Source organism: Humulus lupulus, chromosome 9 (assembly GCF_963169125.1).
Source record: "Humulus lupulus chromosome 9, drHumLupu1.1, whole genome shotgun sequence".
Taxonomy (NCBI): Eukaryota; Viridiplantae; Streptophyta; class Magnoliopsida; order Rosales; family Cannabaceae; genus Humulus; species Humulus lupulus.
Window position 1 is genome coordinate 157,205,755 of NC_084801.1, and position 27,534 is coordinate 157,233,288.

The window sequence follows — 27,534 nt, forward strand, 5'->3', positions numbered from 1 at the left end:
TAACTTTATCTTAAAATATCAGTTTTAATTAAAAAAATAAATATCTTATAATAAGATAATTATTAATCTCTCTATATGTTAATCCAAACATGATTAATATTTATTTTAAGATAAATTTTTTTAGAATAAAAACTACATAGTTAAATAATTAATTAATTCACAATTAATCAGTTGCCCGTAATTATCACATAATTATTTCCTTGCCTAGGAAAATTAATTCATTTGCAATTTAGTCATTTTCTCTACGAATCTTCCTTATGACATCCTTACCCATGACATAGTAGGACAGAGGTCACTTGGGGATCATGGACTTATAATACGAAACTCCAATAACACTACAAGAATAAAGGCTATTAGCGACGGACCAAGTCCGCCTGTATTGTACAGTCTATTAGCGGCGGACATGGGAGTCTGCCGCTAATAAAAAGTAAGTATTTAAAAAAATATTAAAAAATATATTAGCGGCGGACTGCAAGACTATTAGCGCGCGGACCCACCGCCGCTAATATGCCAGATAAAATGCCAGGGAATAGTTTTTTAAATTTATTAGCGGCGGATAATCACCTTTATTAGAGGCAGACTATCCGCCGCTAATACTATTAGCGACGGGTAATCACCTTTATTAGAGGCGGGCTACCCGCCACTAATAATATTATTGGCGGCAGGAGAAACAAATAGCGGCAGGTCCCGCCGGTTATAATATTATTGGAACCGCCCATTTCCTCTTAGCGTCTGTTCTCAAACTAATCCTTCTTCGCCCATTTCCTCCGCCCATTTGCTCTTCGCGACTCTCCCTAACGCTGAGCCTCTCCAGTCCCTAACGCCGACTCCATCTCGAACTGCTCTCTCTCCATAACACCGAGCCTCTCCAGTCCCTCACGCTGGTTCGCCGCAAACACGCGAACCCAATTTCCTCTTCTCTAAGCTTAAACCCAGGTGAACCACTTTCTCGCATATATATATATAACAATGTATCTATATTCATATTGTGCTCTAATGTTTGTATACTTCTCTCAGGCAACGACAACTAGTGACCCACACCGATTGGCCTCCTTCACCACTGATCCATACCTCTCAGGTGTAAGTTTTAGTGTTTGAATTATCCATTGTTCCATTTTTTTTCTACTGTTTATGTTTATGCTTCAAGAATGATATGATTTTCTTTATGGAGCAAAATTTACTAATTGTACTCTCTGATTATTTTGTTGTGTATGATATGATTGTGCTCTAATGATATAATTTGCTGTGTATCTTTCATGATGGTGTCTTTCTGTGTCACCTCCTTCACACCGAGCAGACCCACTATACATATGTAATCTGCTTTATTCTTATATATATATATCATGTGTGTTTTGTTCTCCACATTTATTGTTGATTAAATGGTTAAGTAAAATTTGTATCACACTTATAATCTCTTTCTGTAGTATGTAGAAATTATTAATATAGTTTGTTAATTATTTTGTGTTTATAATTTTTATGTGAAATTTATTAATATTATAGAAAAATTAGGATGGATTTATTATTTTAATTTAAACCAAACAAGTGCATGCATTTTAAGCACTTGCAAAAGTTAGATTAATAAATTGATTAAAATAAATATACTTGTCTAGGTCGTTGTTGTAAGTGGTATAGAAACACTTGTTTTATACTAGCTACTTTTGTGCTCTCTGCTTTAATTATCTTCAATGGTGAATAATGGTGTATTTTATACTTATTTGCAATGTAATGCCTAACCAACATATTGCATTTTTTTATACTTAGTTTTATATTATTTTGGTTTGAATTTTTTTTCGTGTATCTTTTGGTCTTAATTTTTTTCTTTATCAGGACAGCGACACACCCACGACCCCGACACACACACGACCTTGGCACACCCTCGACAGGTGTGGATATATTTTTTGTATTTAATATTTTCTTTATCTGGACATGTTTTTCTGAATAATTTATTTTGTATTTGTTTAGTGCACAATATTTGAGTTTTGAGTCATTTAGTTAGTATCCTTGGTATGTAAATCTTGACATCTATTATTAAGATATATGTTTGTTCTTACTTTATTTTTTAATTGCTTTCTTTCCTGCTATTTTTTTTGTCCACGGAGTGAAAATTAGTAAGAAAGATGAAAATCAAAATAAATAGGAATATATAAATAATTATAGGACTGTTTTGGTTAAAAACAAAATTTAAGTGATAATTTAAATTAATTTATAAAATATATTAATAGACGGTTTAGTATTAAGTAAAATATAGTGTTTTTGTTAATATTGAATAAAGAGGATTTAAACTTGATCAATTAGATTATTAGCACCCATATTTTCTTTATCACCATTTTCTTAATTATTTAATATTAATTAAACTAAGTACTAGAAAAATATACAAATTTAATTAAAATTAATTTAAATTTTAAAATATTTTCTTAATGTTTGAAATATTTTTAGATTTTATTAATAAATTTTGAATTATTTTTTATTTTAAAAAAAAATTTGTAATTATTTTTTAAATTAAAATTGAAACAAACTAATTATATCACATCTGTGTTCCTCCATTGCCATTATTAGCGGCCATACCAATTTTTTTGAACTACTTACTAATTTTTGTCAAAAAAAAAAAAAGTATTTAGTCAAATAAGTGAAAGCTTTTATAGTACTAACTAACTTTCATCGCAACTTGATATTTTTAATAGGGAAACTAATTTTGTTTAGATTGTGAAATTTTTTGAAACAAATTTAAGACAGTTTATTTAATAAAAAAAGTGAGTATAGAAAAAAAAAAAAAAACAACAATAAGTGCATATTATCATGTTATTTTGTTCTTTTTTCTCCTTTTTGCTTGAACATATGTTATTATTATTATTATAATTTGTAAAAATAGAACAAAAAAATTAATTAGTAGTTAATTTATTTTCTCTGCCCCAGTATGCTTGTGATTGATGGTTGTTGACTACAACCATCAATTACAGGGATATCGGCACAGAAATGATAAGTTTAAAATATTATTAATAAAATAATGAATGATAAAGATTAATAAAATTTATCTAATTATTTAAAAAAAAATAGTCTTAAAGTCAAATAATAATTAATTTGTAAAATTATTATTATTATTACAAATTAAAAAATTATGAATAAATAATAATTTAAAAATTACATGAATATAGAAATTGATAATTATATTTAATAAAAGTTTAAAAAATTAAGAATAAATAATTATATAAATAATAATTTATTTTTAATTAATTTTTAATAATTTAATTAATTAAATAATAAAAGTTTGATATAATATTAAGTAATTAAATAATTTAATTTAATTTGTTTATTGAATAACATTGTTTAATATAAATTACATGAATATAAAAATTGATAATTATATTTAATAAAATTTTAAAACATTATGAATAAATAATAAATTAATTTAGGAAAAAAAATTAATTTGTTTATAAATAACATTATCTAATAAAACATTATAAAATAGCATAAGATATTATAATATTGCATAAGATTTCAAAAATGATAACAAATCTCCTTTGTTATCCATTTCTATTCACATTACTAAAACTCACACTCTTATAACACTTTAGATGGCGATTGACAAGACTTTTGACAACATTGAGAAATCGTGGTTGTCAAGAATATTGGAATGGTCTGCAAGCTTTTTTGAGGATGGCGTCAGAACATAAAGATTCTGATGGAAGAATTAGGTGCCCGTGTGTGAGATGCAATAATAATAGATTTGAATCTTTGGATGTAGTTCGGGCACACGTATTCGATATGGATTTTCATCAAGCTTATGATATGTGGATTTTTCATGGTGAGGTGGAAGAAATTGTTGCTGATGAGGTGGTTGATGAGAATGAAGACGATGAGATGATTCACGTTGTGGAAGACTTCCTTTTACCGACAACTGAGGAAGTAGAAAGGGATCCCGGTGGGAGTCAATATTATGACGAGTTATTTGAGGAGATTGAAGCGAAGTTGTATCCTGGATGTGATTGGATTTCATCCCTGAACTTTTTAGCAAAGTTATTGCATCTAAAAGTTAGAGGGAAGATGCCTAACAACATATTTGATGAATTGCTGTAGTTGTTAAAGCTTGCATTTCCTAAGGAAAACAAAATCCCCGGATCGTACTATGAGGCGAAAAAGAGATTGAAAAAATTAGGGTTGGGATACGAGTCCATTCATGTGTGTCAGTATGATTGCTGCTTATTTTACAATGAGCATGCATCTAAAGAGACATGTCCAGTATGTGGAAGTAGTAGATGGATTACTTCCGAAATGACGAAAGGAAAAAAAGTGCCACACAAGGTGATGCGTTACTTTCCGTTGACCCCTCGGTTGAAAAGATTATACAGTTCAAGGATAACAACAAAACACATGATATGGCATCACGCCGAGAAATCAAAAGATGAAGGGGTGATGCGACACCCAGTGGATGGCTCTGCGTGGAAGGACTTTGATGCCAAACATCCTGATTTTTCAAGGGTTCCCAGAAATGTTCGTCTGGGCTTAGCTGCTGATGGATTTAATCCATTTGGCAACATGAACCTTGCATACAGCATGTGGTCTGTGATGTTGGCAAACTATAATCTGTCACCTTGGTTGTGCATGAAAGACAATTATTTCATGTTGACCCTCCTTATTCCTGGGCCAAAATCACCCGGTAAGGACATGGATGTATTTTCTGAGACCATTGGTGGATGAGTTGAAGGATCTGTGGGTTAACGGAGTTGATACAAGAGACAGTACGACCAACAGGATGTTCAAGATGCGGGCAGCCCTTTTGTGGACAGTGAACGATTTTCCAGCTCGCAGTAGTTTGTCTGGATGGAGTGGTCAGGGATACAAAGCTTGTCCTACGTGTAATGAGGACACAACTTCCATCCAAGTGATCAGTAAGACATCTTACGTTGGTCACAGAAGATTCTTGCCAAGTACTCATCGAATGAGAAGAGACAATGAGTTCGATGGAGAAGTTGAGAGAAGACGTCCTCCGAGACGGTTTACTTGTGAGGATATACTAGAACAAGTTAATGCTCTTGCAGCGCAAGTTCCAGGAAAACATGTCCAGTTTGGGGGTGTGAAACGTAAAAGAGGAGTAGATGAAGGTAATTGGAGGAAAAAAAGTATTTTTTACGAGCTTGAGTATTGGTGTACAAACAAATTAAAACACAATATAGATGTCATGCATGTTGAGAAGAATGTGTGTGATAGTGTCCTTGGCACCATCTTAGACAATGATAAATCTAAGGACACCACTAATGCCAGGCATGATTTGAAAAAGATGGGTGTGAGAGAATCATTGTGGATTTATGAAGATGAGAATGGGAAGCTAATGAAGCCGCACGCTCCTTATGTGTTAACTCCGGCGCAGAGGCAACAATTTTGTCAGTTTATAAAAGGATTTAGATTTCTAGATGGCTTTTGTTCAAATTTGAAGAAGAAAGTGCCCGAAAATGATACAAATATTCTTGGGTTGAAGTCACACGATTGTCATGTGATAATGCAACGATTACTTTCTCTCGGTGTTCTCAAGTTTCTTCCAAAATCTATATCGACCACTATTGCAAAACTGTGCAATTTCTTCAGGCAAATATGTTCGAGGACTTTAAATGTTAAAGATATGGAGGAAGCAAAAAATAATCTTATTCAGATATTGTGCAAGATGGAGTTGATTTTTCCTCCAGCTTTTTTTGACATAATGATTCATTTGGTATTACATTTGCCAGAAGAAGCAATATTGGGTGGCCCGGTATTTATGAGGTGGATGTATCCTTTTGAAAGGTACATGAAAAAATTAAAGAATTATGTGGGAAATAAAGCTCTCCCTGAAGGGTCAATCACCGAAGGCTATGTTGCAGATGAGGCTTTGACCTTTTGTTCAATGTATTTCAAAGACATTGAAACAAGATTTAACCGTCTTGATCGAAATGAAGATGCAACTTATATCCCACGAAACCTTACAGTTTTCCAATCTCAATGTCGTCCACTCACAAAGGGAACTTTGAAGCCTCTCAATCATAATACTCGTGAAATAGCTGAGTGGTTCATACTTAAGAATTCTCCTGAAATTGAGCCTTATTTAGAGTAAGTTTATTCTCTTATAAATTAGAACATGTGTGGTTATTATCAGTTTTTTGTTATCAAGAATTGTAACACTATTCTAATTAACAGTGAACACCTACAAGAGATTAAACAAAAATACCCAAATGGTGATCATGATCGTTTGCATAGGAAAACATTTCGTTCGTGGTTTCATAAAAAGGTAGCTTTGAACTTTGAACTGTGATTTTATTAATGATATATTTTGTGAATCTAATATCATTTCATGTATTTAGATATATGACTTGCACAAGCTTGGGTCTTTGGAAAATGGTGATGAACTGTTAGCTTTAGCATCTGAGTCAAATCATTTGTCAACCTTTTACCAAGGTTGTATAGTCAATGGTGTTCGATTCATTGCACACGACTGAGACAAAAAGCGCACCACACAGAATAGTGGAGTGTCTGTTGCCGGAACAGAAGTTTTTATTTTTACAGCATGCTTGAAGAAGTAGTGACACTTTCTTTCACTGGTGCATATTCAGTGGCATTATTTCGGTGCAAATGGTTTAATACAAATCCAAGAATGAAGAAAACAGTCATTGAAAATAATATCTCCAGTATAAACGTCAGTGGTGAATGGTACAAAGATGAGCCGTACATACTTGCTACTCAAGCTAAGCAAGTTTTCTATCTCGATGATTTACTTAGAGGTCGTGATTGGAAAGTTGTAGAAGATGTGAATCATCGACAGATTTGGGACATTAAGGACAATTCTGATGAGGTTAATGATGTTATTGATGTTGTACATGAAACAAGTTCATCAAATTTTGTGTTGACTATGGACCTCGGAGAGTTGATTATGCAATCTGATCAACCTGCTGCATATGTTGGAGCTGATGAAGAGGGTGACGACGAAGTTGATATGTCAGAACATGAGGAAGTCACAGATGCAGAGGATGAATTGTTAGTTGAGCTTTGTGAAGATGAAAATGTGTCTTCGATTACTGATGGAAATGATAGTGATTACTCTGTTTAGTTTTTTCTATTTGTGTAACAGAACTATATATTTAAATATAATGAAGTTTTTTTTTTGTAATTATTATTATTATGAATTCAATGTGATATACTTCTATTTAATGCTAATTACTAACTAATAAATTTTAAACTGAAGTATAATGTCAGCTGATATAGCTACTTATCACGGCGGAGATGGTGGGGGTCAAGACCCGCCAGATCCTTCTAGGGTACCATCATCTTGCGAGTCAGGTTAAATATTGCATATCAAAATTATTTTTAGAAACTATATTGTTAGATAAATATAACATCAATACTAATACTGATTATTGTTAATAAATTTTAAAGCATCGCCGACGAGAAGAAAAGTTCGTGGCCTTGCTAGTAATAATGTTCTTGAAGAACGAAGGAAAAAATCTGGGAAACCATTGGATCTAGAGCTTGATCCTGTGACCAACAAAGTGGTTGGGCAGGAGGATCAAGCTTTTATTCGCATGTTGGGCGCTCTAGTTACCATTTTGTGTCCGGGGCATTATTTGGATTTTGCTGATGTACCTCAACAGTTTAAGGATCAAGTGCTTGATCGTATGAGGGTAAAAAAATTACAAATCTTGTACTTTTCATTATTTATTTCCATTATTTACAAAGTTATCTAATTTTTTTTTCTTAATGCAATATTCTATAGTATAGACGGTCATCCACAGCGTGAGTCAGTTCTGGCAACTGTCAACAAGGAGATGGGCGAAAGATATCACGAGAGAAAGAACAATAGACATAGACACTTCAAAAGTCATTATGCTGGATCAGAAGATTTGGAGAATGTACTCTCTAAGCCACCTGACCATTGCACTAAGGAGGCTTGGCATAATATTTGTGAAATGTTTTTTAGCGAAATATTTTTGGCCCGTTCCGCTAAAAATCAAGCAAACAGAAAACAAATGAAGTATGTAACAACACAAGGCACAAAGTCGTTGGCAGCTAAGCGTCACCAATATGTAAGTGAAGATGTTAATTTAATTTTATAAAATAACACATTCTGAAACATTTTGTTTGCATTTGTATAGGAGAACTCAGATGCGCATGTTGTTGATACTTGGAGGGATGCTCATATGAGAAAATCGACAAAATCTTTTGTCAATGAGGCAGCTCAACAAGATTATGTAAGTGAATAGTATTGTTTTCTTGTTTCTAATTTTTGTTCATATTGTTATCTTTATACAGGAAAAATTGGCGGCAGAGGTTCAGAGGTCATAGCTTGAGAGGCAAAGTCAACAGCAGAGTGAGGCATCTCTAAATGTATCTGGCGTTGATTCGTCCCTGGTCGATCAATACGAGATACTAAGTAAAGTACTCGGGGAGAGATCTGACTACCAAAGAGGAGTGGGTTATAGGGCGAAAGGGAAGGCAAGAAAGACATCCTCTAGCTCTACAGATCAAAGTCAGTCCCAAGCAAATACTGCTGCTACGCCTAATGATGATATGACTACTGTGGCGCTGATGATGAAGGCAATGCGTGAGATGCTTCAGTCTGTGGTACCTGAGCAACCCAGTAAACTGTATGACCCAAGGTTTGACAGTTTTCTGCAGAGGTATTTGCCACCACAATCCGAAGGTGGTTAGTCTTCTCAGAGTAACACTGCCAATCCTGACCTTCATACACCGCCACAACAGCAGTACCAACCTCCTTCACAGCAGCAGTACCAGCCTCCTTCACAGTATCCGCCACAGCAGCTGTACCAGCCTCACCCACCGTATCCGCCACATGTGTCGTCGCAACAACCTCCTCAGTATCAAAACCAATACATTTTTGGACGCTCTTCCCAATCTCCTCCACTATATTTTAGCTTTACCGATTTTCAAGGAGGATCGATGCAGCCTCCGCGACCTAATGTTAGATATGGGGAGGTTGGAGGTTCGTCGCAGCAACCATATGTGAGATATGGTGAGTTTGGGGGCGGGTCGCAGCCACAGCCTCGAGATCAGTTTGGGGACCTCACGCTCGGACGATCATCACAGCCACCTTATATTCCTTCACCGCCACAGCCGTCACCCTCACCACCACAGCCACCGCCACAGCCGTCGTCCTCACAGCCACACCAAAATGTTGAAGATGAGGACAATGTCAATATTAATCTTAATGATTTTATTTAGTTACTAGTTTATGTATTTGGACTGAATTAATACTATATTTATTTTTAATGACAATAGCGATATTTGCTAGGTTGATAAATATTAAAACTATTCACATTAATTTTAATGTTAGTTATGTTTAAATTAATTAAATGCTTATTTTTGTTAAATTATATTATGAATTATTTTTTAAAATAATTAAATTTAATAAATATTAATTTATTTCAAATAAATTTTAAAATATATTATAAAAACAATATTAGCGGCGGACCCCGCGGTTAATAATACTGAATCAGACATATGTATTAGCGGCGGGCTCCGCCGCTAATATTCGCCGCTAATAATATAATATTAGCGGCGGATGTGTCAGTCCACCACTAATAATTATTATTAGCGACAAATAATTTGGCACGGGGTATTAGAGGCGGATGTCCCCCTTATTAGCGGCGGAGTCCCCCACCGCTAATGTATAAAATTCTTGTAGTGTAAACCAGATCATTAATTAAACTTTTTAATCTAATAATCTTATTTATTAATTCCATGATTACTCAAATATAAATATTGAATTGCACTCTAAATATTTATAGAATTATATTTACAGAGTTTTCTCTTGTAGTCATTGATATAATCAATAAATGTAATTATGTCTCTATTTATTGGTTCGTTAATTAGAGTTGGTCAAAGTTATCTTTTTATCCTTGTAATTACCTCTTGATCTTTAAGTATCATTAATTCACTAGAGAATAATTAATCTATAATCAAATTATAGATTTGAGCTCAATAACTATTCAATTCCAGAATTAAACCTTAAGGGAACCAATATTAGATCCATTAAGAAAGTATGGATTCCATTATTGCAAATCATGTTCCCAACCATTCCTGATATCTAATCTTCAAAACAAAAGTCACTAGCCTCATTATACTAAGAAACCTTAACAAGTGAATCAAAAGATCCAATAAGCAGAAACAGGAGTTCATGACTACTCAGGACTTACCACCTATTATGATAAGAATTAAATCTTTATGGCAAGCGATAAGTTTATAACACTACTACAATCTGGACATCAGTCATCGGCCATGAGAAGTCGGTTCTACTTAAACTGACTTACCACATGTTCATAAGTCGGTTTACACAGAACCGACCTATCATGTATAATAAAGGTAAGCATGGGAGGTCGGTTACGCAGGAACCGACCTACCATGTTGACATGGTATATCGGTTCACATTGAACCGACCTCCCATGCTTGAAGATGTCATAGTAAGTCGGTTCCTGCAAAACTGACATGCCATGTTAATCATGGTAGGTCAGTTCTGTGTGGACCGACTTACTATGCCCTACATTTCTAACATGTTAGGTTGGTACTATATGAACTGACTTATCATGTCACATTTTTATTTATTTTACATTATTTGAATTTTAAAATACAATAATTTATTTAGTAGTGTATGAAATAAATGTAAAAAATTTATATTTATTTATCTACATTATAATGTTTTGAAATATAAATAGATGAATCAAATTAATCTATTATTTATAATGTAAAAATAATTATATTTTATAATGAAAAAAATATTTTAATTGAATAGTATTTATAATTTAAAATAAAAAAACTTTATAAATATTTTAATGTATTTAATTAATATTTTTTTAAATGACATGGTAAGTCGGTTGTGTGGGAACTGACTTTTCATATGACATGGTAGGTCGGTTCTATGGACTGACCTATCATGTCATTATAAAAATATATTATTAAAGATAGTCTAATTTGTTTTTGTATTATTTGAATTTTAAAATGTATTACTTTATCAAACAATATATATATAATTGATTTGTGAATGCAATAAGTATAAAAAATATATACTTATTAATATTACATATATTATAATTTTTGAAATATTAATTAATTAATTATTTGGAATTAAAAAATTTTAATTTAATTTTTAATAAGAAAATATTTTAATTTATAAATAGCATATTTATAAATATTAGAAAAAAATAAACTAAATAAGTTAGAGATTTATAATTTTAAAATAAAATATCAACATATTAAAGTTATATATTTTTTAATTTTAACATCATAAGTCAGTTCTAGGATAGGCATATCATGCTGCATCATAAGTCGATTTCTAATGGACTGACTTACCATGTTAAAATTATATATTTGTAGTTTTAACAGCATAAGTCGGTTCTAGAAATGACTTATGATGCTACATCATATGTCAGTTGCTATTGGAGACATACCATGTTAAAATTAGTGTGGAAAAAAAAACACAAATAAAATTGAGTATCCCGCGCATACTCTTCATCTTCACTATACACCCCGCGAATTTTTTTTCTTCTCGTCTTCTTCATTCTGCATACCGTTCGGGAAGTATATGGTTATAATAGGAGACAACAACGCTCCCACTCACTCCTCCATGCCATCATCTCTGTCCTGTCGACAATCCTTTTTGCCGTCATACCTGCCGACTCCGAGTGCCGCCGTCGCTTGTTTTTTCCTAATTGGAGATAAGGATTCCATTGGGATATGAGGCTTTCTTTTTCCCTCTTGGAAGTTGAGATCTTTATTTGTCAGTCACTTGGATTTATTGAGATCTTTTTTTCTAGCATTTAATAATAGCGGACAGGATTTCATAGCTGAAGTTCCTTAGGAATTTTCTCCCTGCATTTTTCTTGTGCTTTTCATAATTTATATATTTATCCGAAAATTCTCCACATCATTTCTTCAATTGCAGCATATCCATCTCCACCTGAAGTTGGTCTTGTGATGCACTATTAGCAATTACTATTTTTATTCCATTAACCTCGAGTAATGCTGTTTGTTTTGAGGTTTAACCATTTAGGTATTGTTTTCTGGGCAGATTTGGTTGGGCCTAAACATGTTTACTCAAGTCTGAAGAAATGGTCCGCACTATACGAAAACTTCTACAAGCCATCAAGATTTTTGGAAGAACGAGCAACAAAAGGCATTCTACTGGTAAGAACCTCTACCCCTTTTGTTGTTTTCTTGACTTTCTACTCCCCCTTCTCTCTAACATTTAATGAATAATACGCATCATGACTTCGCAACATCGTTCAGGAAAAAGTAAAAACCAAACAACCAAAGAGTGTAGTATAGTTTTGGCATCTCAATTGTTGTGATCACTCATTATTGAAAATGTCCAAGTTGAAAGCACTCGATGCTCTTTTTCTCAAATTATTAATACAATGAAAAGAAATACTGACGGTGGTCGGTTTTTGTTGATTTTCTTCTCCTGCAGAGTTAACATGCTTCGTCATCAGCTGCTTCAAGGGCACGCCTGTGAGCAATAAAACAAGTATGCTGCCCTCGAACTGGGTTGGTTGGTAAGGTTTATGAATTATGTGGCTTTACTTACCATCTAATAAAATCTCGAAATGTAATCAGATTTAGCTTTCTAAGCTTTATCCTCCTGTAACATATATGTATATATAATTGAGGTTTTATTTTTCAATTATATTTTTTTATTACTCTAAATTTTTGCTGAATTTCTGTAAATATTTTGCTTTTCCCTTCTGATTATCCCAGTCCAGTCCACCTTCTTTAGAGTCATTAATATATATGTAACTATTGGTAAATGCTCTGCAGGTGTTTGATAAAATAATTCTAAGAAAATATAGAATCTACAATGCTTTTTTTTATTCTTTATAAGCCTTAAATTCTTAAATACATAAAAACTGCCCAGCTTCTCGGGGATCGGTAGAATGCCTCCCCTGAGATTCCATACACCCCAAAACTTCCTCAGCTTCTCGGGGATCAGTAGCTCTGCCATTTTCTTGGCCTTAAGAAAATTAAGTCTAATTGATCATCATCATCATCATATTAAGTATCTGTATATTCATTATTCATACGTACAATGTAGTTCCAAAAATAATTGATCTCTTGGTGTTTTTATTACACACATTGATACGAGTGGTTTCTTAGAAATCAATATTTTCTGTTTCAGCTAGGGCTCTTGTGATAAATATCATGTATTCCTTTGCCTTTGCTTGAGAAGTGACTCATGTAGACTACTGTGGCAATTTGGATGATATAAGCTATGTTGTCATATTGATTGTATTTGCTTCATAAGTGAAGATTTAATAAAATCTATGAAGAAAACCTAAGAACATGCAGATATGTTGACATTGAAACAAATGTCAATGCAATTATGCTTGTTGGGAAGGGAATGAATCGTCAAGGTACATAATTATTCTTCTTGATGATTTCTATTCCAGTTCATAATTACAAGTCCGATATTCATTTCATAATAGTTATATATGTCTATATATACTTGTACTGTTTAAATATGTTTGTGTTTGAGAACTTTTCCCTAGTGTGGTAGTGTCTTGCTCATTTTCTGTATGTCATTTGATTTGTTGTATTTTCTAGTGACAGCTTTTCATTGGCTAAAAAGTTATTGCTGAATATCTTGTCATGCTTTGTAATCATACATTGGGTTTTAAATGATTTATAGATTAATAGCTTTGACCATTAGCTTCCTTTTCCTTTTGTCCTCTTGAATACTTTATTATTTTGCTGCAAATTTCCACTTTTAGATACATTTTATTTTCTAAGGTACTAAACAAGTCCACTCTTAACTGATCTAGATTTTGGCATCTCAAAAAGTATTTCAACCGAAGCCAAAGAAGTTCTAACAGTGACAAGGAACCTAGATTTGAAAGTGATAAAGCTAGAAAACCACTGAAATATGTGGCTGCATATGATATGATGGTATGTTTCTATGAAGACATGAGTTCATACTTCAACATATAAAAAAATTGTTATGTTTTCCCTACCTTAAAAAGCATGGTCATTTCATGTTGTATTTTGTATTGAACAGTAGGTATGAGTAGATTCTAGTATTACGTTTACTCTATTCTTGTACAGTTATGGAATGTTACTTTTATCATTTGTTAAAATGCAAGGATAAATGGTAACTTGAAATACATACTTTTCAAGTTACCATTTAAGCCATTTCAAGTTAACTTGATTCTGCCCTTGGTGAAGCCATTGCAGCTTCTTTTGCTATTGATGCCTTATTGTTATAGCATTTTTGAAATATTTCATCTTGTATTATGAAAGCTTGCTCTGCCCTTGGCAAGGCAATAGCAACTTTTATTTCTTGGGCTAAGAATTATTTTCTTTTGAGACCCAGGATTATTTTTGATCCAATAATCCCTATTTTCACTGCAGATTTTTACAGAATTATATTAAAAATTCTTAAGATGATATTGATGATCTTGTAGAATCTCATTTATTTGATTTAGTTTTTACTCTGATCTTGTATAATCATACGTATTGGTGTTTCACGTGAGATTAAAGTTTGTTTGAGTAGAGTTAAAGCGGTGTAATTAGAAGAATGTGAATATATATATGCATTGCATGACATGTACAAATATATATATATATACAATGTCGTACTATTTATATAATGACAAACTCTATTTCTTGTATGACTCATGCCCCATGTATATATATATATATATAATATTTATATACGTAGTGTCACAATCAGTGTTTTATTATATAATTACATGATTAATAAATTAATTCCTCCTTTTTAACCTTTTCACTACAACAATTTTCACTTTTAATGACTCTCTATAATGACTTACACCAATGGTGTAAGTCATTAAAAGTATTCAGGGATATTTAAAGTCTAATGGTGTAAGTCATTAAAAGTTCTTGTTGATGACTACCAAGGTAAGTCATTAAAAGTGGTGGGAGACGTTATTTGTTATAAATTAAAAATTCGAAAAAAAAATAATTAAATCTGACAATGGGGGCCCTCTAACGTCTCCCTTGGGTAGACGTGTACACATCCAACGTCTCCCCTGGGAAGACGTGTACACATCGGACGTCTTCCCAGGGGAGACGTTGGAAGTGTACACGTCTTCCCAGGGGAGACGTTGGATGTGTACACGTCTTCCCAGGGAAGACGTTGGAAGCCTCCCCTATATATCTCCTTCCCCGAGCCATCACCAACCAGACGAAACCAGAGGCGATTTCTGGGCATTTCCTTGGCGATTTTGGGCGATTTTTCTTCCATTTTCCTCCTCCGAAAATTGATTTAAGGTAAGTTTTTAAGTTTAAATTTCATGTTTAATAGTTAGGATAATGTACTATTATTTATTTTCTTTAACTATAATAGGTTAATATTGGGATTTTAGGGTATTTTGTGGGTTGCGATTTTGGGTATTGTGGTGATTTTGGGCGAAATTGATACCGATTTTGGCCGATTTTCTCCTCCAAAAACTAATTTTAGGTATGTTTGTTCATTTTAATTAATGTATAATAGTTATGATAATATATTTTTATTTATTTTCTTTAATTATAATGGGTTAATATTGAGATTTTAGGTGTTAAAACCCAGATTTCGAGCCATGGTAAATGTGACCTCGAAAGTTGGATTCGCAACAAATGGTCTCGTAAGGATTAGAGTATGCTCCAGGATTGTATATCGAGCCTGTAAAGTACGATATATGACCTCGAATATGGTGACCTCGAAACGATCGCGATCTCGAAAGGTAACTCCGAGAACACACTCATCTTCAGGGACGATTTCAGATCAGGGGTCTCGAGCTTGATGTACGTACGATCTCGAAAGCCACGTGAACTCGGGAGATGTCATTAGCTCGGACGACGACGGGAAACCTGGGGAGCTAAAGCCTTAGAGATACGCGATAACCACCTTGAATATCTACAAGTATTATAAATATGAGATGTAATCCTCATTTATTAATGTAAATCCCCTAGAATCGTGGGATATTATTTGGTCAGTTATGCGTTTCCTGGTCTTCAGGGACGTTTCCTTTTATATCTGATTATAGGCATTTAAAGCCATTTATTTTATTTACACAAAAAGAGTAACTACCCAAAATATGTGGGATAGTATTATGCATCCTTCTCTATAAATAGAGAGGCCATGCACCATTGTAAAGGACCGAAATTCTGATCCTTGAGAGAAAACTCTGGGGAATTCATTCTTGAAGAATTCCTAGAGATAATCTTGAGTTTAATAATGAAGACTCGTGGACTAGGCAGATTTAACTGCTGAACCACGTAAAAATCGTGTGTTTGATTTGTTTTATTATATTTGGCCATTATCAATTATTGTTTATGTGCTCTTCTTTCACTGTTTGATGAAAAACGGCGTCAACATTAGGGTATTGTGGGTTGCGGTTTTGGGTAATATTTGCTTGATTTGAAGAAGATTTGAGATATGATTTCATTATTAAAACAATGCATTATAGTTAGAATGATAGAAATAATTATTTTTGTGCATTTTTTTTATGATTTGTGAGTTTATTATAAATATTTTTTAAAAGTTTGAAAAATGATTTTAATGAAGATTTGAGATATACAATTGAGATTTAATAGTTATACCATGTTATTTACTATTTTTTATTTTTTTTTACAATTTAATTCGTAAATTGTAGATTTTTTTAATTAAATTTTTAGGTTGATTAAGTCTATATATGTGTCTAAAATAAGGAAAATAATTTAATTTTAATTTACATCCTAAATTGCATGTATAGAAATAAGTAATTCAAGTATATATGTTTATGATTTTTTTTATTTATATTATTATATTATTCAAAAATTATATATTTGTATTTATATTTTAATTATTTTATTAACATTGAAGTAGGTTGATTATATATATTATGTTTTATTTATTTATTAATTAATTCAATTTTGTTGGTTGTGAATTTAATAGCAAAGTGCATTGCAAAGTGAAGTAAATTTTCTAGCTAGGACTATTAATTGCAAGAGGTACGTACATTATCTTATCTCTCGTTTTAGTATTATTAAAATTTTGTTAGAGGAGTTTGAATATCTTAAATATTCATCCATAGTGAAGTAGGTTCTGAGATTAAAATTGTGTGTTGCGGTGATAACAGAAGGTTGAGAGTTGTGTGTTTTAGTGAAGTAGGTTCTGGAAAATTTGTTTGTGTGCTGTGGAGCTATAAGGAAGAAACTTATTGTGTGCTGTTTGAATTGTTTGACTTGTTGTTAACAGATGGTTAGATCAATATTATAGGGGAAATGCTGTCCGATTTTGTCTAGAATTATGTATTCTATTATTATATTTGAATTGTGTTGTGCTTATTTGATTGGATTTGATAAGATTGACTGATGGCTAGATTACTAATATAGAAGAAATGCTGCCCAATTTTTCATACGCTCGGCCATATGCTTATGTAGTTTTTATTGTTTAATTTTTCATAGACATAGGAGAAGATATGGATAGAAAATGGATGTCAGCGAATAGGTTATCCGTGGAATATAAAAACGGGGTCGATTTATTCTTAAGATTTTGTTCGGAGAATGTGAAAGACCTAAAATTTACTCGTTGCCCATGTATTAAGTGTGGAAATGTAAGGAAAATGGATCTTAGTAAGATCAAACAACACTTATTTTTCAATGGAATCGACAAAAGTTACACGGTTTGGTATATGCATGGGGAGAGAATGCATGTCGCGCCAACTCCACCAAGTAGACCCAATGAAGTAAGGAGGAATATAGTAGAGGAGAATTGTGATGCATTAGATGATATGATTGATGACGCACATTATGGATCCGGAGTAGACCCAGATAAGTTTGAGACACTACTTAGTGATGCTGAGAAACCGATTTACCCCGGTTGTAAAAAATTTACAAAGTTATCCGCACTCCTTAGGTTGTACAATTTGAAAGCTAAACACGGTTGGAGTGATAAAGGGATGACTGATCTACTTTGTTTTTTGAATGATTTGTTGCCGGAGTGTAATGAAATGCCAACTTCATTTTATGAAGCAAAGAAAACATTATGCTCATTGGGCATGCAATATGAAAAAAATTCATGGATGTCCTAATGATTGCATGTTATATCGGAATGACTTTGCAGATGCAAAAATGTGTCCTACTTGTGGTGAGTCACGATGGCAAAAGAAAAGAAATGGTGAGGATGTCAAGGAAGGAGTACCCGCCAAGGTCTTGTGGTACCTTCCTCCTATTCCTCGTTTCATCCGGTTGTTTAGAAATGCTGAACATGCTAAAAATTTATCATGGAATGCTAATGAGAGAATAAATGATGGTAAATTAAGGCATCCAGCTGACACCCTAGCTTGGAAGAGGGTTGATTTGAAGTGGCCTTGTTTTGGAAATGAATCTCGTAATATTCGTATAGGTCTTTCGACTGACGGGATTAATCCACACACTTCTCTTAGTAGTAAGTATAGTTGTTGGCCTGTTATGCTTGTCATTTACAATCTACCCCCATGGTTGTGCATGAAGAGAAAATTTACCTTGTTGACATTGTTGATATCGGGACCTAAACAACCTGGCAATGACATCGACGTATATTTGTCGCCTCTTATCGATGATTTGAAAACTTTGTGGGATGAAGGGGTTAAGGTTTATGATGCGTACAGGCAGGAAGAATATAATCTTAGAGCTGTATTGTTGTGGACTATCAATGACTTTCCTACTTATGGAAATTTATCCGGGTTTAGTGTGAAAGGATATAAGGCTTGTCCCGTTTGTCAATTAAGATCAAGTGAGCAACTTATGATTGTCCCCTGGAACCATGGGTAAGTTCAAAAATGTGTTACTGCCAGATACTTAGTCCTTATAACATTTGCGTTGGAGACTTATACCAAGTATTGTTTTTCTTGTGCAGTGATCATTGGATGTTGATTATATTGGCCCCATATGCATATTACGTTTGTTGTTGTGATCCGGTGAACTCAGAACTGGAAAACCGTGAAGAAATTGTGGCAGTAATAGTCAATGCTTTCAACCTTTTTCTGACCAGTCTACTAAAACCTCCCGAGATTCCAAATAATATAGAAATTGTGCAACCGAAAGTAAGTAACTACGACTTTAATTATACTTGAATTTTACTGATATTTTTTTATATTAATTGCTTGATATTTTATTTAAATATTAGTGTCCGCATCAACCAGACAATGTGGCATGCGGATATTATGTGATGAGAATGTTCAAGGATTACATTGAACATTCACGACCTGGACGTTACTTGAAGAAAGAGGTATGTATATAAATTTATACAAAGTTAATAATTTATTTATTATTAAAGTATATATAATCAAATAATTGATTAACTAATATATTTTACTTTGTATTTTTTGTAGCTAAACACTACGCCATATACACAAGCACAGATTAATGAAATGCGACAACACTGGGCGAACCATATGCTACCGATAATTCAAAGTCATCGTCCCACATATTAGGTTTTTGTCATTTACTTTTACTTTTTCTTTCTTACTATGTGTTTAGCTAGCTAGTGTAATATTTGTTAATTTTGTATGTTTAACAACAAATATTACAATTTTGTATATTTAGCTAGCAAAAACATATTAGATATACACATTTCGGTTTTATTAATGAAAATTCAAAATTTAAATTTGTATATAATTTAGATTTTTTAATTAATATATTTAATTATATTTCAAAAAAAATTAATATATTTAATTCTATTAATTAATATACTGAAAATAATTATTTAATTTAAAAAAAAAAAATACAAAAACCTATGACGTCTCCCATGGGGAGACTTTGTAGACATCCAACGTCTCCCCCTGGGAGACGTCATAGGGCCACTTTAGATGGCCCCTGCAACAACGTCTCCCCTTGGGGGAGACATCAAATGTCTACAATGTCTCCCCCATATAGCCATTAAATGCCTATTTTGTTGTAGTGTTTCTTTTCCTTGTTCGTGGGACCATTGTAAGAGTCCATCTTTTAAGACATGGATGACCCTCTCCTTTTTATTTTATTTGTGTTTTTATTAGTAGTAATTAATTAATAATAATAATAATAATAATAAAGCAGATCTGGCAATTAATAGAGATAGCCATATTAATATGTGGTCCACACAATCATAATACAAATACATATATGTTCACTAAATTGTATAGATGAGTAAAGTAAATATAGATATAGTAGAATAGAGAATAAAGATTGATAGGACTAGACCAGAGAGACAATGGGCAATAAAAATAAAATAAAATAAATTGAATGATAGTAAGCCATATGTTGTTTCGGCTTACTAGCTCCTTGTTTTGGATTTCTATTTTGATTAATTTTACTATTTATTATTTAATTTTGGTGTGTGCATGTAATTTTGTTTTGATTTATAATCACCAATGACCTTAATTTTTATTTGTCTAGTAATCTTTAAGGTATTAATTTAATTTTGTAGGGTGGAAATATTAGCAAGGATCATTGCCAAGTGAATTAATTTTCTTGATTATTGTTAATTGCAAGAGGTACGTATGTTCTCTTATTTTTTTTATAAATATTATTATAAAAATGTTAGAGGAGTTTGAATATCTTAAATATTCATCCATAGTGAAGTAGGTTCTGAGATTAAAAGTGTGTGTTGCGGTGATAATGGAAGGTTGAGAACTTGTGTGTTTTAGTGAAGTAGTTTCTGGGAAATTTATTTGTGTGATGCGGAGATATAAGGAAGAAACTTATTGTGTGTTGTTTGAATTGCTTGATTCTCTATTGACAGATGGTTAGGTTACTATTACAAGGGAAATGTTGCCCAAATTCATCTAGAATTATGTTTTATTTTCTTATATTTAAATTATGTTGTGCTTGCATTGTTCTTGTTTGATTGGTATAGGGAAGCTCTGTCAAAATTTGAGTTAAAAAGATAGTGTATTAATAGGAATATGACAGCACTAAAAACTTGTTATGGGAATTTTCTACGTGCAGGAGGATTTTAGTCCAATTTTAGAGAAACCTCTGTCGAATTTTTTCTAGGAAATGGACAAGAGTTGGATAACAAAGGAAAGACTTTCAAAAGAGTATGAAGAGGGATTCGACAGCTTTATTAAGTTAGCCTTAGAAAATACAACAGATCATTCTAGAGTTCATTGTCCCTGTAGAAAATGTTCAAATTTGGAAAAAATAGACATAATGGAGATAAAGAGTCATCTATACTTTAATGGAATGGACCAAATATATGTCAAGTGGATTTGGCATGGAGAAGAATATGACTCTAACAATAATGTTCGCAGTGAAAGAAAGCAATTTGATCAAGTATTTGATGACCCTATAGAGATGCTGAGAGATGCAAATGAACGTTTTGTTGATAAGCCTGAAGAATTTTTGAAATTTTTAGAAGATGCAGAGAAACCAATATTCTCGGGGGCACCTTTGTAAAAAGTGGTTGTTTTAGTAAAACTATACAACTTGAAAGCTGGTAGTGGTTGGAGTGACACAAGTTTCACAAAGTTATTAACTTTATTAAAAGAAATTTTACCAAAAGACAATGAATTGCCTTCCTCGCTTTATGAAGCAAAAAAAAACATTGTGCACATTAGGAATGGAGTATAACAAGATCCACGCTTGTCCAAATGATTGCGTTCTATATCGAAGCTAATGCCCCGATACTCTTCAAGATTCCTAGTGGGGTTCCTCGCTTTCTCAAGTGTCTATTAACTACCGTAAAGTATGTGGAGCCAAGTTTCATGATCAAAGTTCCGATGGATTTTGAGATATTAGGCCATGAGAATGATTTATATATCTCACAAGAAGATATAGTCCACGTTGGCTTAATGGAAGAGATTGGAGCATCATGTGTATCGTTATATATCAGGTATCAAAGATTTTTAAAATAATTATAAGTTTGTTCATAACTTATTTTATAAATTTAACAGAGATATATTTTTTTATGTAGGATTTTATACTTCCAATTAGTGAAAAGAGAGATCAGTCACTTTTTTCGTTTTGTTGAGCCAATTTGGTTATCAAATGTTGGATCCACTGAAGAAGAGCGAGTTGAATGGGTATCAAAGCGTATGATTGATTCAAATCCGGGTCAGATGTGGTTGTTGCCATATCATAAGGGGTAAGTTTTTTACTTTTAGTATTTTGTTAGTGAATATATATAATATTAACAATGAAATATTTTTGTGTTTCTGTTAGAAAGCATTGATGCTTATAATAATTGATTTTGATCACCAATTATGCTATTTCCTAGATTCTCTTCACAATTTTCCACCAGATGAAATCAAATCTCTCATTTCTCAGTAAAAATCTAACCAATTAACTACATACTCTTAAATTCATTTAAAATTAACATCTAAATGTTTACGTTATTATTATTTAGTGTCTTTCAACATTTACACACAAATAATGCGAAAACTAAGAAAGTTGCATGGAGAACAGTTAAGTGTCCTCGTCAACCATTACAATCAGTACAATGTGGATTCTATGTTATGAGGATGATGAAGGACTTCGTGACAAATGAATTTTCAATGTGATGGCTAACTAGTAACGTAAGTGAAAATATTCATTATTAAAGTTCTAGCTTTACCTCAAGATTAAGTATATTAATTCAACTCATGCAATGAATTTTGTTTTAGTGTGGCGGGAAGAACTATTACACAAAGGATGAGATCAATGAAGTACGTGAAGAATGGGCACAATGCATCATGGATTTGATGAGTACTACATAGGTCCACCCACTTTTGTTAACTTAGACTTTTAATGAGATATACTTACAATGTTAACTTAAACTTTCTTGAAGATATACACACTTTTGTTGTCCAACTATAGTTTACAATGCTTATATGAGTCATTTTTTAATTAACTTAAGACTCGTTATTTTAGATACTTAGTTCAAATTCTAGTGTTTTATATTATTGTGATATATGTTTTGTTTTGTTCAGTTTGTTTGTATAAAAAGCATGATTTGTTTTGGGCGTAATACACTTTTTAAGAAAAAAACACCATAAGTCGGTTCTACTAAAACTGACAATAGATGTCTACACCATAAGTCGGCTATGAACCGACATATCATGTTTTACACCAGAGATCAGTGTACAACCGACCTACCATGTCTTACACTAGAGGTCGGTTTTGCAACCGACGTACCATGTCTTACACCAGATGTCGGTTTGGCGCCAACTGACCTACCACGTTTTTACATCATAAGTCACTGCATGGGAAGTCAGTTCCCAACTGACTTATGAACATTCAGATGTCAGTTTTTAATCGACTTATCATGTAATTTTTGTAGTGGTGTAAAGATGGTTAATTCATATTGGTCATGTCATATATAATCTCTATTATATACAGTACATTCACCAAGATGTTTATCCACATCAGTAATCTGAATCTAGACTACTTGCGTCTCGTATGCTAAGTAAAACCTACTAGTAATCGTTCATTAAAAATTTATTACTTTAATATGTTATTGACTATTTTATTCATTGTATATGATCTTAATTTTCTCGTACTAAAACAAGATCATATCCGCATAAATGTATATGAAATTTTCTTGATTATTATATAGATTATTCAAACAATAATTATAGCATTCAAATATAATAAAATTGTACTTTTATTTAAATCAATAAAATATCTTTACATACTTTTAGGGCATAAATCCTAACACTTTTTCCTCTCCACAAGCAAGAATTGATAATATGATGGCATGGCAGGTTGTGGACTGTTCCAAGAAAGTGTATGTAATATGTGAGGGGACCGCATGGACGACAACAATCCTAAGAACACCATAGCACATTTACTGTTTTATAAAATACATTTTATGATATTTATGTTGGCACATATTTTATTAAATTGTATGTTTTAGCATTATTAATTTTTTAGAAACTCGAAACCCAATTATTTATAAAGTTTACTTTCTTTAGCATTGGAAATGTTTATTCAAATATTATGTCCTAGTTAAATTAGAGTGTTACAATTTTAAAAATTAATTTCAAGTTCTAGGAACACAACATACTAACTAAATTAACTATACATTACTAAAAAAACATATTCTAAGTCCAAAAAAATTAACCAAACAAATTATACAATATATTTGTCCACTATATTATACAAAAAAAAAAAATCACACACTCACTCACACACTATTCCAACAATCATAATATAGCCAAAAAAATAATAATGAGCACAATACATATCACAAATTAACAAAACACCATAACACATTTTCTTCATTATTTTCACAAAATACAACAAAATTTAAAGCAATAATGGCTTATGAGAGAAATACATACCTCAAAAGATTGAGAATCCTAAACCAAAATTGAGCAATAATCTAAATCATCCAATGATCCTAAAAAATCGGACCATAAATAGAACAAACAAAAAAAATCAAATGAGAAAATATATATATACACTGATTTAAAAAAAAAAAAAAAAGAAATAGATATATATATATATATATATATATATGAGAGAGAGATAGATCCTTACTTGATGGAGGAGTGAATTTGATGAAGAAGAAACATCCTATTTTTCGTTGGAATCGCCAGAAAATAGAGAGAGAAAAGGGGTTTTTTTGATTTGGTGTATTTTTAGAATGAGCTGCTGAAGTTGGAAGACGATCTATATGTACAGATCCTGTACCGACAACGTGTTGTCGGTAGAAGCCTCGTGGTCTGTAAAGGAACTTATCACCCCAAAATAAACCGCGAGTATTTGGCGCTAATATGAAAATACCTCCACCAACAACAGTTGTTGGAGGAGGCGTTGTTAGTAGATATCATAATTTTTATAGTGATATATATATATATATAAACCTAATTAATGAATCAAATAAATATGATAGAATTGAGAGGAAATAATAGTTTATAATAAAAATAATATATATATATTTATACGAATATGATCAAGAGAAATAACATATAGAAGATAGAGGAACGACTAACTCTCATATAAATAAGGAGCTGAAAATCACTAAAGTAAAATTCCTATTGTATAAAAGTACAAATTGCATTTTAATATCATGAAAAACCATCTCTATATAATGAATTTAAAAAAAAAGGAAAAATTAGGAAATTGACAAAATTTTAGTGAGTGAATCACACAATATTATATCCAAAGTAAATAATATTGCAAGCTGTGTATATTTATATGATACTCAAACCTTGTGTGAGCGTATATATAAATGTTGACTGCATTTTTCTCTATCAATCTTAATAGGAGAGATTAAAGAAATAAACTATAAGAACACATGGAGTTTTACGTGGTTCAGGTTATAAAAGAACCTTAGTCCATAAGTCTCTGGTATTAAGAGGATTGCAAGCTTGTGGTTGCAAGCTTGAATGGTGTATTATCAAGCAGTGTTTAGATTGCTCTGAGTACAAGTAGATTTTTCTCTTTAAAAATCGAACCCTTTACAATGAGACTCCTAGCCCTATTTATAGAGGCTGGGGTCATTAATGTTAATCATAAGTAATTAATACACATTGTTCCCATAATTGAGGGATTAATACACTTCAATGCATTGGGCAGCATTGAATAGAGGCCATGGCCCAAGCGAGATTTGCAGGGCCCACTACAGAAAGGTAACCACTTTACGGGGAACATGCCCTCGGAAATGTCAAGGCATGTTGTACGTACTTCTGTGTCAGGCAGCGTAGTGGGAGTGCGAGTTGTCGAGTTGTACCATCGATAACACTGTAGGCAAATCACCCAAAAAGATTGTCAGGTCTTCCTCTGAGGCAGCTATTGCGCATTGGCTGACACCTGGCCTATCCCTAAGATTCCGAGGACTATGTTCTCGGCTCGAAATATAGCTGAGGGCAAGGAAAAAAGGACTTCCAAGCATCCCCGGGACATAGCCCTGGAGAGATGTCGAAGCCTTCTCATTATCTGAGGAGGACGACCTCCAACTGTGGGACTGACCTCCCGAGAACATATCCTTTGGACATTGCCTCATAAAAGAGGCACGTGCCTTACTCGAGAGATCACGTGTTCTTGGGTGAAAACACAGACAACAATAAATATATCTCTTCTATATAATAAGTGTGTAGATAACAAAAATTCTTAGTTTTGACAGTTTGTTCTGTTAACTTTAACGGAATATGCTAAATATTTAATGGAATATACCTTTAAAACTAACTTAAAAATAGATATTTATCAATTATATTAATATAAATTTAAAGGAAGACTTCTCAATGGTTACTACCCATAGATGGGTACTAACAATTATGATGATGTAGCAACATAGTAACTTGGTATAGCAAGTCACCAACAAGAAATATTTTTTTCTACATTAATTTTGAATATAGTTATTTTTTTCCCATAATTAATGTTGTTTCCAACCAATGAGAGACACTAGCTATATTTATAAATTGACATGCATTTGAAAAATGAAAAGTATACAATATTATATTTTCATAATAAATATTAGTTTACAATATTATATTTTCATAATAAATATTAGTTTATTATATTAGTTTTCCCAAATCCAAATAATCTTTTATTATTTATGGTTAATATTATTTAATGGTTAATATTTATTATTGACCATAATAAATATTAACCATTAAATAATAATAATATAATACATAATCTTTATTTCAAATATTATAAAATATCATTATTATAATAATATTTAATATAAGACTACATATATAATAATTATATTAATATAAATTCAAATTCAAATGTTATAAAATATCATTATTATAATTATAATAATATATAATACAAGACTAGATATTTATGTTGTAACGCCATGGATAGCCAAGACCGCTACACTGTGTGTTTATAAAGATGCAGGACTCGCTAATCAAGTCATTTAGTTAAAACGTGATACTGAATCCACCGATATGCTAGGTTAAAAGGTTTTGGTCTCAAAAGTGTACAATCTATATAGCAAAACATTTTATACATGGGATCCCAAAAAGGAACAGCGTTCGAAAGTCAGTTTACAAAATTTCTAAGGTTTAAACAACCATTAGCCATTCTAAGGCAAAACAGACATTTCTGGTTCCCCTATTCTTGCCTTCCCCTCAACTGTGGCGGCTGAGCAGCTGGTCATGTACATTCAGCACATAGAGCTCTCCAAGTCAGGGCTGATCAAGTTTGCCCTTGCCTTTAGCTGCACCACGTAGCACCCATGAGCCAAGGCCCAGCAAGAAAACATAATATGCATCACAAACAACAATAACAAATGAATAATCCCTTAAGCATGATCAATCACTTAGCACTCATATTAATCACATAGCATTTATTCAGAATCAAAGATGCATTCAAGCATTAATAACAATCAAGTTACATGATTAACAGGGCCGACAACTTAGGCCGCACCCTCTGTTTACCCCACTAACTTCGACCCGCTTAAACTGAGCTCAGTGCATAATAAGCTGTCCTCGGCTACCAGTGGCCGAGCCGCGCCCTATGCGCTAGTGTAACCTTGGCACTCTTAGGTCGCTGGTTCACTGTTTACATGGCATAATACCATCCTTTCAAAGCATACATATTAGGGAACCCTTAGTCCCATTACAAATACACAACCGGGTGCAGTTTTCTTACCTTTAATTTCCATGTTCAGTGACTACGAGCGACGAC

At 32.5% G+C, this 27,534-nt stretch overlaps 1 protein-coding gene across 1 annotated transcript; it reads left to right on the forward strand.

The window, feature by feature from the left end:
* The first annotated feature begins 21,340 nt into the window (after positions 1-21,340).
* On the forward strand, positions 21,341-22,058 carry LOC133800214 (uncharacterized). Its single transcript, XM_062238168.1, has 2 exons — positions 21,341-21,802; positions 21,884-22,058. Exons 1-2 carry the CDS (start codon positions 21,561-21,563, stop codon positions 22,056-22,058), a joined length of 417 nt encoding a protein of 138 aa, XP_062094152.1. The 5' UTR covers positions 21,341-21,560.
* Positions 22,059-27,534: the final 5,476 nt, after the last annotated feature.

Bases quoted from the DNA above. Each gene is read 5' to 3' on its own strand.
- LOC133800214 (XM_062238168.1), top strand. From the start codon at position 21,561: ATGATTGCGTTCTATATCGAAGCTAATGCCCCGATACTCTTCAAGATT. The intron at 21,803-21,883 runs GTATCAAAGATT...TTTTTTATGTAG, and splicing joins TGTGTATCGTTATATATCAG to GATTTTATACTTCCAATTAG.